Source organism: Coregonus lavaretus, assembly GCF_964263955.1.
Source record: "Coregonus lavaretus genome assembly, chromosome: 19".
Lineage (NCBI taxonomy): Eukaryota > Metazoa > Chordata > Actinopteri > Salmoniformes > Salmonidae > Coregonus > Coregonus lavaretus.
The window spans coordinates 19,237,765-19,258,067 of NC_140006.1; the positions used below are offsets into that span (position 1 = coordinate 19,237,765).

A 20,303-nucleotide genomic window follows, 5' to 3' on the forward strand; every position below is an offset into this window, starting at 1 on the left:
TTTTTGAATGACTATCTCATCTCTGTACCCCACACATATGATTATCTGTAAGGTCCCTCAGTTCAGCAGTGAATTTCAAACACAGATTCAACCACAAAGACCAGGGAGGTTTTTCAATGCCTCACAAAGAAGGGCACCTATTGGTAGATGGGTAAAAAACAACAACAAAAAAGCAGGCATTGAATATATCCCTTCGAGCAAGGTGAAGTTATTAATTACACTTTGAATGGTTTATCAATACATTACAAAGATACAGGCGTCCTTCCTAACTCAGTTGCAGGAGAGGAAGGAAACCGCTTAGGTATTTCAGCATGAGGCCAATTGTGACTTTAAAACAGTTACAGAGTTTAATGGCTGTGACAGGAGATCACTGAGGATGGATCAACAACAAGAAGCCTGTACATAATAAAACTATTCCAAAACATGTATTCTGTTTGCAATAAGGCACTAAAGTAAAACTGCAAAAAAAGTGGCAAAGAAATGAACTTTCTGTCCTGAATACAAACCGTTAAGTTTAGGGCAAATCCAACACAACACATCATGGAGTACCACTCTTCATATTTTCAAGCATGGTCGTGGCTGCATCATGTTCTGGGTATGCTTGTCATCGGCAAGGACTAGTGAGTTTTTTTAGGATAAAAATAAACCAAATTCTAGAGGAAAACCTGGTTCAGTCTGCTTTCAATAGACACTGGGAGACAAATTCACCTTTCAGCAGGACAATAACCTAAAACATAAGGCCAAATATACACTGGAGTTGCTTACCAAGACGACATTGAATGTTCCTGAGTGGCCTAGTTACAGTTTTGACTTAAATTGGCTTGGAAATCTATGGCAAGAATTGAAAAGGGCTGTCTAGCAATTATCAACAACCAACTTGACAGAGCTTGAAGAATTTTTAAAAGAATAATGTGCAAATATTGTACAGGTGTGCAAAGCTCTTAGAGACTTACACAGAAAGACTCACAGCTATAATCGCTGTCAAAGGTGATTCTAACGTATTGACTCAGGGGTGTGAATACTTATGTAAATTAGATATTTGTGTATTTCATTTTCAATAAATTTGCTAAAATTTCTAAAACATGTTTTTCACTTTGTCATTATGGGGTATTGTGTGTAGATGGGTGAGAGAGAAAAAATAGTTGATCCATGTTGAATTCAGGCTGTAACACAACAAAATGTGGAATAAGTTAAAGGATAAGAATACCTTCTGAAGGCACTGTAGCTTGTAGTTTCCACTGTTACTTTACAGACAGAGGATTCCAGACTAACCATGATGTGGGGTTGTGTTGTAGGAGATTCACATACAGCCCAATGAGAACATGTTCATCAGCCAGTCTATCGGCCACATCAAGACTGTAGTTTAACCTGGAACAGTGTAGGGTTTCAGAACACAAACACAAACGACATACATGATGAGAACAGGAAGGAGAAGAGAGTACTGGACAAGAACAGGTCTGGAGAGAGACAGAATGTCTTCTCCGTCATTGAATGAGTCAATAGAAGAAAACACAAAACTGTGTTATGCTATCCCTGTTGTATTCTCTTTTGATACTAATACTATGGATAGGAATGTGATACTGTACCTGTACTGCATTTTCAAATAATTTACAGTACACAGAGAAAAAACCCTGCATTTATATCTCTAATCCTGTATCATAATATCTTTATGGGAATTTAATCTGAATAGACAGTGTTAAGGTTTTCAACAGTGAAAGTAATGTAAGTAAATTAATGTCAAAACATTAATATGTCGTTCATTTGACATTTTGAAAAATTTGCTAAATAACCTATAGCTCCAAGATGCAAAGCGTAGTCATGCACTAACTGCCACTCTGTCTGATAAAGCTAATCATTTCAATAAGCATTTCAAGACAAGAATGAGTGATTTTTGCTAAGTACTGTTTGCTTACTACTGACTCACAAGACCAAAACCCCACCTTGACCACATCGTCAACAACTGACCCCATACAACCTCTACTAATTATCACATCCACTGAAGGTATATATCTTTACAAACCTGGCTCTATGAATGGGGTCAGTGTTCAAACCAATGGAGCCTTTGTCTCTTTCCTTAGACTAGCATCAAGTGCAGGTGCAGCTCCTATACATAGAAATGATTGAGGACTCACTGACGCCAGATAACTATGTATGTAACTTCTCCTGTAACTTTCCCTGGCTCGCTCAGTGTGTGTGTGTGTGTGTATCTACCGTGCACTTATATTATTCCTGAGTCCAAGGCTGACATTACGAGCCAGCGAAACAGAAAATAAAAGGATATACAAGTATGTAAAAAGGAGTGTAGTTGTATGTTAATCATTGTAAAAGAAACTTGAGCGAGAGACTCCAAGTTAATATTAGTGCAACAGTTAGTTTCACTCTCCCAGGTAATGTGGGACACCTATGAAAATGATTGTAATAGATACTCTATCCTAATGAATGGTCAATGGCCTTTACTATGCAAGCACCATCTAGCATCTTTCAAATAGCCCCTTGAGTATCACTGTGTAAACCCATCTATAGGAAACGAGAAGAGTGAACGGCTCCACTGGAACAATGAGCACTACAGTGTACGCTCTATAATGACTATATTTGCGTCTGAAATGGCACCATATTCCCAATAATAGAGCACTACTTAAGTAATGTGCTATATAAGGAATATAATTCCATTTAAATTACAGCCTATATCTATCTAAATTAGTTTGTGAATGCATCTGAGTCACCAAACCATTCTCATAGGCAGTAGGCCCCCTTGGGTCACTGGGTTACTTACCCCCTTCCTTTCAACAGATCTGGAGCAGCCCTAGCCAACTGTTTTCTCTGCTCAGCTTCATTATTCTTGGTATTATAAGGCAAGCTATTTACACCAGACAAAAGAGTGAGACCACGAAAGGAGCAACACACACAAACACAACAATCTACCCTGACTTTCAGGGGACTTAAGTGGATGTGTTCATCTTTAATCAAGATGAACATGTACAGTCAGGTAACCTGATTCTCTTTTTGAAGATTCTGCATACGGCCTCGTTGCAGTCAGATACTTACTTCTTAGAGTAAGGGTTCCCTGACGTGGGCATGGAGTGGGAGAGCATGAAGTCATTGGTGCTGTTCATTGGTCTGGGAGGCCTGTGGTGCAGGAGACAAACTTGATCATGTTCAAACAGCCAACATGACAGTAGCTGCTCCCATCCTCAAATGGAAGAGAAGCCACTGTTGCATAACTGTGTGTGTGTGTGTGTGTGAGTGTGAGTGTGAGTGTGAGTGTGAGTGTGAGTGTGAGTGTGAGTGTGAGTGTGAGTGTGAGTGTGAGTGTGAGTGTGAGAGAGAGAGAGAGAGAGAGAGAGAGAGAGAGAGAGAGAGAGAGAGAGACACAGACTGTGTGTGTGTGTGTGTGCCTGTGTCTTTCTGATCTAGGTCTCAGAAGGCCGAAGGAGCATTGAATGGGTCTGGGGAGTCAGGGCACAATGACTGCAGTTTCTGATTGTGACAATATTGTCATGCAAACAATGCGTGGGTGTGGATTCCCTCCTCACTCATCCAAAGGTCATTAACTCCTCATAATCTTATTGTTTACATGACCTAAAAAGGTATTCACATGTGGCACAAAGGAGGGTCGGGATAACTGATGCAGAAATCTGTAGTAAACTGCACACAAGTTGGTTGTGCTAAAATGGATGTGACTTTCAGGAACTACAGGGCATAGTATATAAGGACAAAATAATATGCCACTAGCTACTAGTAACATATTACACTGCCTTCTATAGTACTTGAGTTGATCTAATTAAATGTACTACAGGCATATTCTAGGCAAGTATTCAAAGCAAACTTACCAAGTGTCTCTATTTTGCAGCAAGAAAAGAACAAAGACATTTGTTACAATCCTGTAGTGCATGCAATCCATGCATGCACTACAACGGCCACAGGGAGTGGTACAACTGAATTCACTTTCACATGAAAAGGGTATAGATGACCAAATTAATATTTGTCTCACACTGTCAACCATTAGAATAAATTGCCACTATTTTATTCCTACAGCTAACATGAATTGATCATGTGCATCCGACAATTGATTGATTGTTATTACTTGAGTGTTAGAAGCATGTAGTGTAATGTATATAAATATAAGGTAATTACAAAACATGTAGATATACAGTACATACAATTCATCATGTTTCAACATTTACTTTGGGGATAAGGGGCTCTGGTAAGGGATGATGGGATGGATATGAAATGTATTGAAATTGAAAAGGATGATTATGGTATTGAATACAAGTTTTACTATGTTACTGTATGAATAGAATAGAATGGCCCCATACTTACACAATGTGGGCAAGGTTCAGAGGTTTCTCTGGCATGTCAGGAAACATAGGGTGTAAAGGTTCTCTGCTGGATGCACAGCTCAGAGACTTGCTGAGAGCATTAGATAACTTCTTAGCAGGTGATTTCTGGGAGAAACCCAAAAGATGCTATGTGTGATTTCGGAGGGCAAGGAGAGGCACTTAAAACAGAGTAATGACAGAAAATTTGATATAGGACTAGACGTCATTGACCAAAATGTAAGAGAATCAAATCACAGTCTCATCATCATCTCCATAGCGCTGTATTGGGTGAAGCAAAGCAGAAATGGCTGCTGCACTGGCTGGCTGGCCTGATGCAGTCACGTCCACACCTCTCCCCACCCCATCACCCCCCTTACCCATGACGTGTACTCCTTCATTTGGTGCTGGTTACTATGGGAACCGCTGGCATGCCCCCTCCAGAAGCAGTCCTGACACAGCTGGTAATTATGACATTGCTGGCAGCGGTAGCGGAAGCCCATCATACTCTCACTGTGGCAGTAAGAGCACTCGACTGGGTGGAACACTGCAGGGACGGAGGGAAAGGGTTGGGGGGGGGCATGGCACACACACACACAAACATGTGCATACATGTCCACGCACGCACACAGACAAACACACACGTGCATGGGGATGCACGTACGCACACGTGCATACATATAACACACACACACGCCAAAGGTTGTTGGATACAAATACATATTGGGTGCAACCGATATCTTTATAAAGGACAACGACCCTGGGATGTTTGCAGGTCTATCAGACAGCAAATAAGGTAGGGTGTTCTGTGATCATCAGTGTGTGTAAGACTTTAATTCTGTTGTCAGTTCCTTGTCATTCATGAGGGGTTAAGAGGTGGGCGATGGTGGAACGCTGTGTGTGTGTGCTCACACTCGGGCATGGGAATGTGTGTGCCTGAGCATGTATGTCTACTGTGTAGTGACTCAATGCGATGATATGAAACAAAATTACCCATCATTCCTACCCGCAGCTATCCCATGAATGTGTTAAATATGCTGTGGTGGCAGTGGTGGCTCACCATTCTCCACATTAGCCAAGCGATGCATAAGTGGTAACCACACCAGACACTGAGGAGGAGGGTCTGACATCAGCGTGTCCAGGAATGTGTTGAGGGAGACCTTTTTCTGTCAACATACAGTAGAGGAGGGGGTTACACATCACATACAGTAGAGGAGGGGGTTACACATCACATACAGGTTTGGCATATGGGGTAGTACTAGAAAGAAAATACAGTAATATGATGGATGTTTCATACACAATTACAACATCCATCCCCTATACAGTATCTATACCAATAGTGTGTTGTATACATTCAATCATTGATTTACTTGAAAATGTATGTTAATTTTCAGTGTAGATGGGACTCTCACCTGCTGTGCAAAGCAAGTTCTTGTGGCTTGCTCAGTATAGCCAAAGGAAGGTCCCTCAAAAACAGTCATTGGTAATTTGAGAACCTCCCTCAGAAACTGGTCAAATTGGGAGTATACCATTATGCCACCAGGGTCTGACATCTGTGAAAAAACATCTGGGCAGAAAATGGGGGGGGGAGGCGTTACTCCAAAATATATAATTAATTGATCAAATTCATTGTCAGCTGTCACCATTGTTCGCTAATTGCAGCAATAGGCAGTGCAATCATGCTGTGTATTGCGTTGCAAAAACTAAACGAATGAAAGGTGCGTAGCAATCCATATTAATTACCATAAAACATAAGCTAAAATACCCTAACCCTCCATTTATTTTCCCTATGAGTAGCTGCGGCTGCTCTGCTGCAATAGATTAGTGGATTATGTAATAAGTTTATCCTTTTTACTATAAATAATGACTTCTCCCAGCCATTAATAGTTATTTGGTATTTGTTTCATTATTTGTCCATTGTTGATATAGTCCAAACCTAATCCCAATTGAGATGTTGTGGCAGGACTTGAAACGAGCAGTTCATGCTTGAAAACCCAAACATTTTGCTGAGTTAAAGCAGTTCTGCATGCAAGAGTGGGCCAAAATTCCTCCACAACGATGTGAGAGACTGATCAACAACTATAGGAAGCATTTGGTTGCAGTCATTGCAGCAAAAGGTGGCACAACTAGTTATTGAGTGTAAGGGGGCAACTACTTTTTCACACAGGGGAATTGGGTGTTGCATAACTTTGTTAATTAAATAAATAAAATAAGTATATCATATTTGTTTTTTTTGTAAACTCAGGTTCCCTTTATCTAATATTAGGTTTTGGTTGATGATCTAATAACATTCAGTATCAAAAAAATATGGAAAAATAGAGAAAATCAGAAAGGGGGCAAATACTTTTTCACGGCACGTCAAGGGAACTGTAGCCTACTGTTCAGATGGGTTAAATGGAAATCTGGACACTGACTGTAGGTCTATAACTTCTCACATAGCCTTAATATTAACTCCTGCAGAATTAAGCGTTTCTTGCAGTAAAATTAAACACCAAATGTAGGCTACATTTTTACTCGGGAACAGGAGTGGAGAAATAGGATTGATTTATTTTGGCATCTTGAGAGAATGCGAATGCGCAGTTAGATACCATCTGTAGAGGTGCTATCTTTATCAGCGTCATAAAAGCTGATAGTATTTCAACCACATAAAATATGCATCCAAGCCGAACTGAAATCTTATCATCATCTATTTTTTTATTTTTTTTATTATTTCCTTACAACTGGTCAACCTGATGCCATTTGGAAATTTTGCAAAGGAAATATTTCCCGTTTCTTTAGGGTTATTGCATTTTCTCCCTGGTCCCTAAATGTCTTTGCTCCACGAAAGAAGCAGATATGACAGAGAGAACTTTACTAGATTGAAGCATTCATTCTATCGATTTATGACATTATTCTGATGAGCAAGGGTTTACTTAGTCTTCTAGGGCTACATACATAGAGTATACAAAACATTAACAGCTCTTTCCATGACAGACCGACCAGGTGAAAGCTATGATCCCTTATTGATGTCACTTGTTAAATCCACTTCAATCACTGTAGATGAAGGGATAGAGAAGGTTAAAGAAGGATTTTTAAGCCTTGAGACAATTGAGACATGGATTGTGTATGTGTGCCATTCAGAGGGTGAATGGGCAAAACAAAAGATTGAAGTGCCTTTGAACCAGTGGAGGCTGCTGAGAGGAGAATGGCTCATAATAATGGCTGGAACAGAGCGAATGGAATAGCATCAAACCATGTGTTTGATGTATTTGATACCATTCCACTGATTCCGCTCCAGTCATTACCACGAGCCCGTCCTACCCAATTAAGGTGCCACCAACCTCCTGTGCTTTGAACGGGGTATGGTGGTAGGCACCAGGCACACTGGTTTGTGTCAAGAACTGCAACGATTCTGGGTTTTTCACGCTCAACAGTTTCCCGTGTGTATCAAGAATGGTCCACCACCCAAAGGACATCCAGCCAACTTGACACAACTGTGGGAAGCATTGGAGTCAACATCGGCCAGCATCCCTGTGGAATGCTTTCAACACCTTGTAGAGTCCATGGCCCGACAAACTGAGGCTGTTCTGAGGGCAAAAGGTGGGGGTGCAACTCAATAATAGGAAGGTGTTCTTAATGTTTTGTACACTCAGTGCATGTATCTATTTATAGACAAGTTGACAAACAAATAGCCTACCAAAACGTCGGAAATTATATGCAGAAACATTTCTAAATCAGGCATTTTCATCTTAATTTATAATCTTAATAAAGATTAACCAAGTATCTTACATCTTAATTTATCCAAAATCTTCCCTCCGCAGATGGTTGCCAGGGCCATCTTCACAACAAAGACAGAGATTTTTCCGAGGCTTTCCCTAAAAGAAGAAATGTGTTTAGTATTTTTTCAGAATAATTTGTGTATTTGTGAAAAGGTCAAGAATATACAGTACAAGAATAATACTTGCAATAATGTAATCATAGGATTTTTTTGAATTTTTGTATTATAATTTCTGAAAATGTCTATAATATATTTTCAGTAACAGAAAATATCATTTTTACAGCCGTTTGAAGCTGGTGGACCAAAACCGCTGTTTGAAGCTGTTGGACCAAAACCGAAAGTAACTTTCAATTTTGGTCCACCAGCTTCAAACAGCTGTAAAAACAATATTTTTTGTCATTGAAAATACATTTCACATTGATTTAGATGGTACAATGATTCCCTACAGTATTCAGTGCTTATTTTCTCACATAAACTGAAATTGTAGAATTTTAGCAACCAGGAAATTAGCGATTTCCACTAGATAACACAGCCACAAGGTCAGAACAACAGATGACACTCCGGCGGGATAAATTAATAGACGAATATCACAGCCAATCACAACACTGGCGGGTAAGTAATACTGTGAAACACTATCATTCCACTATTAACGGCAAATATATTTGGACATTTTCTGAAATTACAATGCAAAAATTCCCCAAAATCCTATGTGCAGCACCTTTAAGTTGCTCTTATACGCTGTAATTACAACAGTAAAAACAAGCAAAAACGGTTAAATTGCATTTATCATCATCACTATGTCATTTTCACCGTTTACTTTCTCTTTTCTTTCATCAGAACTAAAGATGCATCACTTGACACAAGACCATTGTGAGACCATTACATTGCTAAAACAACAGTCAGTCTGGATTTCGTTCTCCCATGAAAGACTGAATAATCACACATCAATGAAGTGGTGTACACACCACACACACACACACACACACACACCACACACACACACACACACACACACACACACACACACACACACCACACACACACACACACACACCACACACACACCACACACACACACACACACACCACACACACACACACACACACACCACACACACACACACACACCACACACACACACACACACACACACACACACACACACACACACACACACACACACACACACACACACACACACACACACACACACACACACACACACACACACACACACACACACACACACACACACACACACACACACACACACATGCAACAAAATCGCCCCATCATCATGCTCAGTGACCGTGCCACAGTGATGCGGTCATGGTGGATACTCACGGGTCATAGGCAGCCAGCAGGAAGTTGAGCAGCAGACTGATGGACTGTTCCACATTTATCTGGTGGGTGGTGGGCATGCGCTTGTTGAGCTGGTAGAAGATGGTGGAGAGTATTGCTTCCAGGCGAGCCACAGTGAACTCTGTGTTGAGGTCCATGGTGTTCAGGCCGTTCTCTCGGAACGCCTCAATCACATTCCAGATGTCCACCAAATGGACTGTGAAAAGATAGAGTAGAATAGAAATGCATGGACACTTTCCCTTTTATCCATGTGTATTTTAGAAACACAAGAAAATCACAATCAAACCTCAGACAGAGGACATCACATCATACTCACGATTGCATTTCTTCTGAACGAATCTGAGTTTGCAAGCTGTTCTATACGTGGACAATCTTATGGAATCCAACTCTTGTGCCCCTGTAGGAAAAAATTAATTTGTGTGCAAGGCAATATGACAGACAGTAACACAGGAATGCTGCTGATGATAGACTTTGTGGAGCTACAGGGGGAAGAGTGTTGCCTCACACACTATGTCCATGCAGATAGTGCATTCATGTGGTCCTTAACGATAGATTCCTGTCTAGTATTGCTAATGAAAATAAGCTGTGTTGGCCAATACTGGATCCTATACTGGAATCTTTCTTAGAGGTAACAAGGTAAATTACTTGGTAAATGTCATTAATAACCTGGTGAATGTTATTATTATGTATACAATAGTTATAATACTTTGAACGTGGTTCACTACTTTTCAGAGATCGCCCTGTACACTTACGCATCTCTGCGAACAGTTGTCGTCTCTCCGCCATTATGTCACCACTCCTCCCACGATCTTCAATCATTCTGATCAGGAGGAGAGGAGAGGAAAACAGAGTGACTATTGTTATGATATGGGGGAATGTTAGTGTTAAGACATAGACAAACACACTATCCAGGACACACTTCCACACTCCATCCCCCAGTTCGCAGCAACCGTGTCTAGGTGCGGAGCCAAGGCTTGATAAGCATATCAGGTGCTGTCAATTAGGATTGTCAGTCAATGTCCCAGCTTACAACATGATGCTGCTGGTTTTGCTTGGTGGCCATCAGGCCTTCCGTTTGTTTTTGAGTCTTTAGTTTGGGCATGCCTTTGGTGTTTTTCCTTTTTGTACATATTTATGTTTTGTCACCATCTGAGCAAATAATAATCTGCTTGGACTGGCCGACCAAGAAGTCAAGAGAGACAGAGCTAGCCTTGGGTCAAGGTAAGGTTGCTGTCTCCCTGGGCACATGTGCATCCAACACGGTCCTCAAACACTGATTTCTCACATTAAAGCACCCATTCAGTCAGGTTACAGACCACGTAGCTAGGCCTAATACCCCAAGACATAACGAGTGCAGCAAAATCAGTAGGCTAGTTATTGGTTTCGTAACACTATTCATGAGTAATGACTTACACTCACTGGGCCATGACAGTTTGAATTAAAATAATAACATTTTTTAAATTATTTGAGTACTTGAGTCCTATTTGTGACACTTTTGTAATGGATCAATGATTAGGTAATTATTGAGTGCAGACAATACAATATTGCTTCCCATGCGGTCATTTTATTAAAAGAAATACATGAACGTAACACTACTAACTCAACAGCTTTAGTAGTTGTAGTATTACTCCATAGTTGTGCTACTGCTCAGCCACAACTGCTATCATGTAATGTACATCCTACTGTCTCATGCATTTAGTAAGCCCTCAGTCAAACACTACAGTACTAAGTATCTGACACCACTTCTACAACAGCAACACTATTATCCACTTGGTTATCACCACCAGTACCCTCTACATACTGTATCACCATCCACTTGATGTCACCATCCACACTATATTATCTCAATTCACTTCATAGCCTGAATCAACACAAGATACTGTATCATTAGTACCAAGAGTCCTTCACTAAACATAATCTGTGATATGAATGACACAACTCAGGGTCATTTCTTCCATCAATGCCTAATAACATTTGACCACCTCACACTGCCCATTTTCACTTGAATGAATGTCAACATGACACATAATTTCTTACCTGGTGACCGTCAGGACATATTAATAGCCTGCGGACGGTCCCTACAGGGCATTGAAAAACTTGAGCGAGACAAGGACGAGCGTTTCACAGTAGCAGAGTGGCAGAGCTAGCGAATGCTCACACCATGCCTCGCTGCACACTGTCCAAGGAAATCTAATACACCTAGTCATGTGGTAAGTTGCCATGGTAGCAAAGAACCCAGTCACTCCATTCCTAAAAAACAGGGTGCAATGCCCCCCCTCCCCTCCCTCTCTCTCACTTTAGAGGGGACCAAAGTTTGTGGAGCAAAACATCAATGTTTGAATCAGGATTGGAATACATTGCAATTACAAATAGAATGAAAATAGAATAGAACTTATCCATTACACAATGACATCAAAATGATAAACGACTATGATTCATTATACTCTTTCTACTAAGACTGGCCACTTTTCACCAATGAAGTAGAAGTTACATAATTGAAAGGGATAAATATGCTAATATTATGCAGTGGCCTCAGGTTACATGCAGGAACTTCCAAAAGCTTCATCCCAAATGCTAATTTAAGGTACTGTACACATACACAAAAATGAAAACTATTTCTGCACACAGCCCCTTCTCTGCAGAGTAACGCCCTCTATGGTAACACTGGATCAAATTGGTAGCAAGTAGTGCATTCACTCCTAGACACTGTATTCACACAATAAAGATGACTGCATTATCTGTCTGTCATGTCAAGTTTTAGTTGAAGCAAGTTACAACAATGTTAAACACTTTTCAGTTAATCATTCATTAATCATCCAATCAACTTGAGTCTCATATAGTATAACATTTACATTTACATTTTAGTCATTTAGCAGACGCTCTTATCCAGAGCGACTTACAGTTAGCGCATACATTATTTTATCGAACCCACAACCCTGGCGTTGCAAACGCCATGCTCTACCAACTGAGCTACATCCCCTGTATAACAAACGCATAGTAACCAACTAACTAATAATAACATTGTAACATACACAAACTCCCATTTCATATCACAAAGGAACAGAGCCAAGCTCTTGTGCCAAGTATTTGACCTTACGAAAGCTATTCTAAATCAGTGAAATAAATAGCTAAGATTGCCACAAACTACTATTCCCCTATTGAAGATTGAAAACAACCACAAACAACACAAATCAGGAGATGACAAACTTGTCAACTTTGAACATACCCTTCAGAATGTACCATGGTCCTCTGTTTCCTTGTCTGTCTGTGTGCTACCCCAAAGGCTTGTCATTCTTAATAACAACTGTACAGAGTATATAAAGCCCTCTACCAGGCAAACATGACAACAAAAGCAGCCAGCCCCAGTTGGATGGGGGTTAGCTTAGCTACAGTCAGATATCTGAAATTAGAAACTGTCAGGACACAGGTTGTGTTGCTGCCTCTATCTTTAACTTCAAATGAACAGGCTCCACATTCTTGTACAGCTTTACTGGCTCTCCAGTTGCAGCCCCTTCCAACCTCTCACTTGGCGTCCACCCAGCGAGCATTACTCTTGCTCTGTGCCAGTGTCACATACACTTGCAGTATTAAAAATAACTGCCCTGAAATGAGCAAATCATCGCATATCATAAACATTGCAGATGACTTGTAACGCACCACCCCTGCCAGAATCAAACCAAGGCTATAAAGTCAGTTTCTGTTAGCGATATTAAAACTATCACATTTCTTCCTGCAGTGGATAGATAAACTCTCTTGCGCAGTTATTAACTGAATTTCAGCCACGCTGAACCATTCCCTTATAAGTCCCTTATTTCTATTATGGCTCTTTTTTTTTTACCACAGTCAAAGAAAGAAAAGCAGAACTGTGTTGTTCCTGAACTGACACTGTGTCCAAATGTGAGCTCCTTAGTGAGAAAAAAAAAACTCTGATACTGGCTGCTTTACAAAGGTGATTAGTGAAACTGCTTCAGGATATCTCTGCAACAACAGAAAAACTGGATCGTTGGGAATATGCTGATATACAGTGCATTCGGAAAGTATTCAGACCCCTTGACTTTTTCCACATTTTGTTACGTTACAGCCTTATACTAAAATTGATTAAATAAAAACATTTCCTCAGAAATCTACACACAATACCTCATAATGACAAAGTGAAAACAGTGTATATATATATATTTTTCAAATGTATTAAAAATAAAAAACTTAAATACCTTATTTACATAAGTATTCAGACCCTTTGCTATGAGACTCAAAATTGAGCTCAGGTGCATCCTGTTTCCATTGATCATCCTTGAGATGTTTCTACAACTTGATTGGAGTCCACCTGTGGTAAAATCAATTGATTGGACATGATTTGGAAAGGCACACACCTGTCTATATAAGGTCCCACAGTTGACAGTGCATGTCAGAGCAAAAACTAAGCCATGAGGTCAAAGGAATTGTCCATAGAGCTTCGAGACAGGATTGTGTCGAGGCACCGATCTGGGGAAGGGTACCAAAAAATGTCTGCAGCATTGAAGGTCCCCAAGAACACAGTGGCCTCAATCATTCCTAAATGGAAGAAGTTTGGAACCACCAAGACTCTTCCTAGAACTGGCCGCCCGGCCAAACTGAGCAATCGGGGGAGAAGGGCCTTGGTCAGGGAGGTTCCTCTGTGGAGATAGGATAACCTTCCAGAAGGACAACCATCTCTGCAGCATTCCACCAATCAGGCCTTTATGGTAGAGTGACCAGACAGAAGCCACTCCTCAGTAAAAAGCACATGACAGCCCGCTTGGAGTTTGCCAAAAGGCACCTAAAGACTCTCAGACCATGAGAAACAAGATTCTCTGGTCTGTTAAAACCAAGATTGAACTCTTTGGCCTGAATGCCAAGCGTCACGTCTGGAGGAAACTTGGCACCAACCCTACGGTGAAGCATGGTGGTGGCAGCATCATGCTGTGGGGATGTTTTCAGCAGCAGGGACTGGGAGACAAGACAGGATCAAGGGAAAGATGAACGGAGCAAAGTACAGAGAGATCCTTGATGAAAACATGCTCCACAGCACTCAGGACCTCAGACTGGGGCGTAGGTTTACCTTCCAACAGGACAACGACCCTAAGCACACAGCCAAGACAACGCAGGAGTGGCTTCGGGACAAGTCTCTGAATGTCCTTGAGTGGCCCAGCCAGAGCCCGGACTTGAACCCGATCGAACATCTCTGGAGAGACCTGAAAATAGCTGTGCAGCAATGCTGCCCATCCAACCTGACAGCGCTTGAGAGGATCTGCAGAGAAGAATGGGAGAAATTCCCCAAATACAGGTGTACCAAGCTTGTAGCGTCATACCCAAGAAGACTCAATGCTGTAATCGCTGCCAAAGATGCTTCAACAAAGGACTGAGTAAAGGGTCTGAAACCTGTTTTTGCTTTGTCATTATGGGGTATTGTGTGTAGGTTGATGAGGGGGGAAAAAAACAATTTAATCAATTTTAGAATAAGGCTGTAAAGTAACAAAATGTGTCAAGAGGTCTGAATACTTTCCGAAGGCACTGTATACACTATATATACAAAAGTATGTGGACACACCTTCAAATTAGTGGATTCGGCTATTTCAGCCACACCCGTTGCTGACAGGTGTATAAAATTGAGCACACAGCCATGCAATCTCCATAGACAAACACTGGCGGTACAATGGCCTTACTGAAGAGCTCAGTGACTTTCAACGTGGCACCGTCATAGGATGCCACCTTTCTAACAAGTCAGTTCGTCAAATTTCTGCCCTGTTAGAGCTGCCCCGGTCAACTGTAAGTGCTTTTATTGTGAAGTGTAAAAAACATCTAGGATCAACAACGACTCAGCCACGGAATGGTAGGCCACATAAGCACACAGAATGGTACCACAGAGTGCTGAAGCACGTAGCGCGTAAAAATCACCTGTCCTAGGTTGCAACACTCACTACCGAGTTCCAAACTGCCTCTGGAAGCAACGTCAGCACAAGAACTGTTCGTCGGGAGCTTCCTGAAATGGGTTTCCATGGCCGAGCAGCCGCACACAAGTCTAAGGTCACCATGCGCAATGCCAAGCATCGGCTGGAGTGGTGTAAAGCTTGCCACCATTGGACTCTGGAAACGCGATCTCTGGAGTGATGAATCACGCTTCACCATCTGGCAGTCCGATGGACAAATCTGGGTTTGGCGGATGCCTGGAGAACGCTACCTGCCCAAATGCATAGTGCCAACTGTAAAGTTTGGTGGAGGAGGAATAATGGTCTGGGGCTGTTTTTCATGGTTCGGGCTAGGCCCCTTAGTTCCAGTGAAGGGAAATCTTAACACTACAGCATACAATGACATTCTAGACGATTCTGTGCTTCCAACTTTGTGGCAACAGTTTGGGGAAGGCCCTTTCCTGTTTCAGCATGACAATGCCCCCGTGCACAAAGCGAGGTCCATACAGAAATGGTTTGTCGAGATCTGTGTGGAAGAACTTGACTGGCCTGCACAGAGCCCTGACCTCAACCCCATCGAACACCTTTGGAATGAATTGGAACGCCGACTGTGAGCCAGGCCTAATCGCCCAACATCACTGCTCGACCTCACTAATGCTCTTGTGGCTGAATGAAAGCAAGTCCCAGCAGCAATGTTCCAACATCTAGTGGAAAGCCTTCCCAGAAGAGTGGAGGCTGTTATAGCAGCAAAGGGGAGACCAACTCCATATTAATGCCCATGATTTTGGAATGAGATGTTCGAAGAGCAGGTGTCCACATAGTTCTGGTCATGTAGTCTACCAAACTGTTGGTTGCTGATGCCGTTACAGTTTTATAAACGAGCCATGATAGCCATGTCAATGACTTGATTACTTTAACCACAATGGATCCTGCTCAGCTCTGGTGCATTTCAGAAAGAACTGAGAAACACTATGATTTACAGTGTGAAATACCAAGAGCATCATTTGTCAACGTTTCTTGTCCAACACACATGATGAGTGAAGAAAGGCAACAACAGATGTATATGTACATCCATTGCAATAACCTGTATCCCATGTTACGACAGAGGCACTACAAATGAGGCATAATAACAACAAATGAGGCATTTTTACAACACCCAAATTGTCAATCCTTCAATCCTAACAATTGACATGCATTTTGCCTCGTGATTTTAAAAAAACATCTCGATCTCACTAGTTCCTATACAGTAACTTGGATTTTACACGAGTAATAATAAGGTCGTTCCAGTGCACTTGTGCTGTCTATACTTACCAGGATTTGGAGGAATAAAACTGCATTGTTTACATCCAGGTTAGACGTGTCAGCCGTGTCCATAGACGTGATTAAGATTCATTTGGGTCAATTGTACATTACCCCTAGAACGGTCTATTCCTGTTTTTACAAACGCCTTTTGCAGTGGTGATGTGATGGAAATTTTCGAGTAGCGCAACCCAGCATTTGCCTCGAGTATGTATGGCTTCTGCCGATGACGTAATGCGGAATCTCTTCACTTGCGTCAGTGTATTCTTTACAAATGTTGAAGTTGACAAAATAAACATTCAAACACATAATGATTCAGCCATATATTTACTGTATAACACCATGAATAGAATGCACAGGAAGAATAAGTGCAGTCTGTGAAAACAACCACCATCTGATAAAATAAGAAATGGTGAGAAACTGATGAGAGAAATCTGCATCATGTCGACGTCTTTATAGTAGCCTATATAGCCAGTAAATAAGAAGTCTCAACAATTGCATGTTTGTCTGGGAGTGTATTACACTGGACAGCCCTGTCTCTGAATTGTACTAGTCAGTGCTGTCTGCTTGAAACATGGTGAGAAACGGATGAGAGAAATCAGCGTCACATCAAAGTCAGATAAGCACAGTAATAGCAGCCATGTGATTATCAGCGGCCACTTTCAAGGAGTTTAGAAATTGCTTTCAGAGTAGGACAAAACATCCTCCTCATGCATAGCCTGGGAAGCCGCTAGTGGGCGCTATGGATCTTATCATCTGGGCTATGTGATCAGCGGGTAATACTTTGCCTGGCGACCGGCTCGTACATAAAACATCCTCCATTCCGAATGCAAAGGCATCGGTTTCTTCCTTAACTAGCTTTAATTGCGTGCCGCTGGGGGAAAAAACTGGGAAAATGTGCGTACTGTCTTAATAAAACACAATTTTCCACCACCATGCTAGAGTGGCTAATGCTACTTCACGATGTTGGCCACCTTGTTCAGCTAAGAGTAAACAGACTGCTGCAACCTGATTGGCTGAACGCGGTGTGAAACATCCTGAAGTTGTCAAAAAATCCGAAAATGGTGGTGGAGAAAGTGTTTTATTAATACATTTAATAGCACTTTTTTTTTTAATCAGGCGGCACGCTATTAAAGCAAGTTAAGGAGGAAACAGATGCCTTTGCAGACGGAATAGAGGATGTTTTACGTACGAACCGGTCGTCCAAAATCCATCTCGCTCTATCTTCTCCCACTGCCAGCCACTGGGCTCCCGCTCACCACCATATTTGGTAAAGAGTGGAACTGCCTACCGGAGGCTTCAGATTTATACATCCGGTGAAACATCTGGATTGTTCTAGGCTCACATTAAACACAGACAATATTCGAGATCAATAGCCCCCAATAGGCTGCACAGGCTACCTCGCACAGATGGAGAGGATGCAGACGACAACACAATTCAATTTTCCTTTGAGGATCTGGTTACAGTGGGCATATGTCTATATAATGTAATAACATATAACATGTAATATAATCTATCAAAGATAGTTTACTGTACTCTGTCACGCTATTGTCCGTCACGTCTTCGGGCGAAAGCGGGGAGGGAGGAACAGTTTCGAATAGTAATCTGCGCCGTTCGGTCATGTTGTCAACAAGGCAACATGGTGCATCGTTTTTTCCATAAAATAAATGTTTGACCTTTCAAACTAGTTTCCATTGGGAAGGCAAATAAAGCGTTTTAATCAAAAGCAATCACTTTTGCACGTGAAAACACAGAATCCTACTCATTACTACACGTGCGTGATTGCGTCACTTTTGTTTTGAACCGACTTTGCCGTCGGACAGAGTGGTGCACCTGGCTCACGCCCGGGAGACAGCCCGGTTCCAAATCGAATGCAATCAACTTCCAGCCAGTGCAAAACACATTACCCGGGCGAGATTAATCAAACTCCCTCACTGGCAGCCCATTTTGCGTTGTGCACCGTTCAATTAAACGGAAACGGTGCTGTTCTGAACGACCAGTAGAAAAACAGGGAGGGGTTAGGTGGTTGGGAAACGCTCTGCTTCCCTCTAAATACCATCACTCATTGCTTCAAGCCACACCCACAAAACGGAGCACACGTTCTCAAAGTCTGTTCAAGAACGTTGAATAACGTTTTGTGAAAACGTGTCTTCAGTAAAACCGTCATACAATGTAGCAAGCAACGTGGCAAGCGATTAATCGAACTGAACGCACCCTTGTTTTTTTGCCTAATTATTCGCAAAATATCTACTCTGAGTGGACAAAATACAAATTATTGGCAAAAGAAAATACAGAATTAGGCTACCTGTGTAAATGCAGCCCTTCAGTCACATTGAATAATCCTTTTCCAGTTTCTGTGTGCTTGTAAAGTAGTAATTGTAAGTATTCTCAGTACAACCTTGTTGGTGGGTGTTTGGAGTGGACTTGGAGACAGCCAGCAGATGTAGTTATTCAAATCAAATCAAATTGTATTGGTCGCGTACACATATTTTGCAGATGTTATCGAAACTGCAGCGTAATGCTTATGTTTCTAGCTCCAACAATACACACAAATCCAAAAATAAAGAAATAAAGAAATATCATAACGAGCAATGTCAGAGTCCGGAATATAAATATAGACAGAATGAACATTATATGGGTGGCTGAGGTCCTTGATGATCTTCTTGGCCTTCCTGTGACACTGGGTGCTGTAGATGTCCTGGAGGGCAGGCAGTGTGCCCCCGGTGATGCGTTGGGCTGACCACACCTCCCTGAAGTCCACGATCAGCCCCTTCGTTTTGATGTCGTTGAGGGGAGAGGTTATTTTCCTGGCTGTTGCTAATCAGGCCTACCACTGTTGTGTCTTCAGCAAACTTGATGATTGAGTTGGAGATGGGTGAAAATGGAGTACAGGAGGGGTCTGAGGACGCACCCTTGTGGGGCCCCCGTGTTGAGGATCAGCGTGGCGGAGGTGTTGTTGCCTACCTTCACCACCTGGCATCTGCCCGTCAGGAAGTCCAGGACTCAGTTGCACAGGGCAGGGTTCAGACCCAGGGCCCCGAGCTTAGAGATGAGCTTGGAGGGCACTATGGTGTTGAAGGCTGAGCTGCAGTCGATAAACAGCATTTTTACATATGTATTCCTCTTGTCCAGATGGGATAGGGCAGTGTGCAGTGCGATGGCGATTGACACATATATTTAGACCTGTTGTGACATATTGCTTTATTTTATGGCTGGTTATGAGACCTACATAAGAGTGTCAAAACCCACAAAACCTACCACGGTAGTTATTTTATGGCTGGTTATGACACCTACATAAGAGATCCAAAACCTACCACACAAGGCAAAACATTCCATTACATCATAGCCTACTTGTCAACAGTATGTTTATGTTATATACAATTTTCTAAAATTGACCATATTAAATTATCATTGTAAATGCGCACACATTGATGTCAGACATACACCTACCCCAATGCTCTGTTGCTGATGACTGGGATGAATGCAGGAGCAGATTTCAAGAGCAGGACAAGACACCCTCTTTTTGACTGATGACTGAGATAAGGGCTTGTACGTGATAGGCCTATCTGGCTTATATGATTATGATGGTCAAAACAATTCTTGACAGTGTCATAAAGTGTATTTTCTTAGTCCAAGTAAAGTGAC

At 41.8% G+C, this 20,303-nt stretch overlaps 1 protein-coding gene across 1 annotated transcript in view; it reads right to left on the reverse strand.

The window, feature by feature from the left end:
* The window catches only part of LOC311146366 (dystrobrevin alpha-like), a 28,234-nt gene extending 11,475 nt beyond the window's left edge, over positions 1 to 16,759 (reverse strand). The window contains exons 1-11 of the mRNA XM_084182852.1: positions 16,671 to 16,759; positions 10,188 to 10,255; positions 9,752 to 9,832; positions 9,418 to 9,631; positions 8,085 to 8,170; positions 5,729 to 5,883; positions 5,377 to 5,482; positions 4,697 to 4,863; positions 4,321 to 4,445; positions 3,046 to 3,126; positions 1,273 to 1,368 (exon numbers count right to left, since the gene is read on the reverse strand). Coding sequence (XP_084038978.1) covers positions 1,273 to 1,368; positions 3,046 to 3,126; positions 4,321 to 4,445; positions 4,697 to 4,863; positions 5,377 to 5,482; positions 5,729 to 5,883; positions 8,085 to 8,170; positions 9,418 to 9,631; positions 9,752 to 9,832; positions 10,188 to 10,254 — 1,178 coding nt within the window. The 5' untranslated portion in view covers position 10,255; positions 16,671 to 16,759. The remainder of the gene's footprint in view (positions 1 to 1,272; positions 1,369 to 3,045; positions 3,127 to 4,320; positions 4,446 to 4,696; positions 4,864 to 5,376; positions 5,483 to 5,728; positions 5,884 to 8,084; positions 8,171 to 9,417; positions 9,632 to 9,751; positions 9,833 to 10,187; positions 10,256 to 16,670) is intronic.
* Positions 16,760 to 20,303: the final 3,544 nt, after the last annotated feature.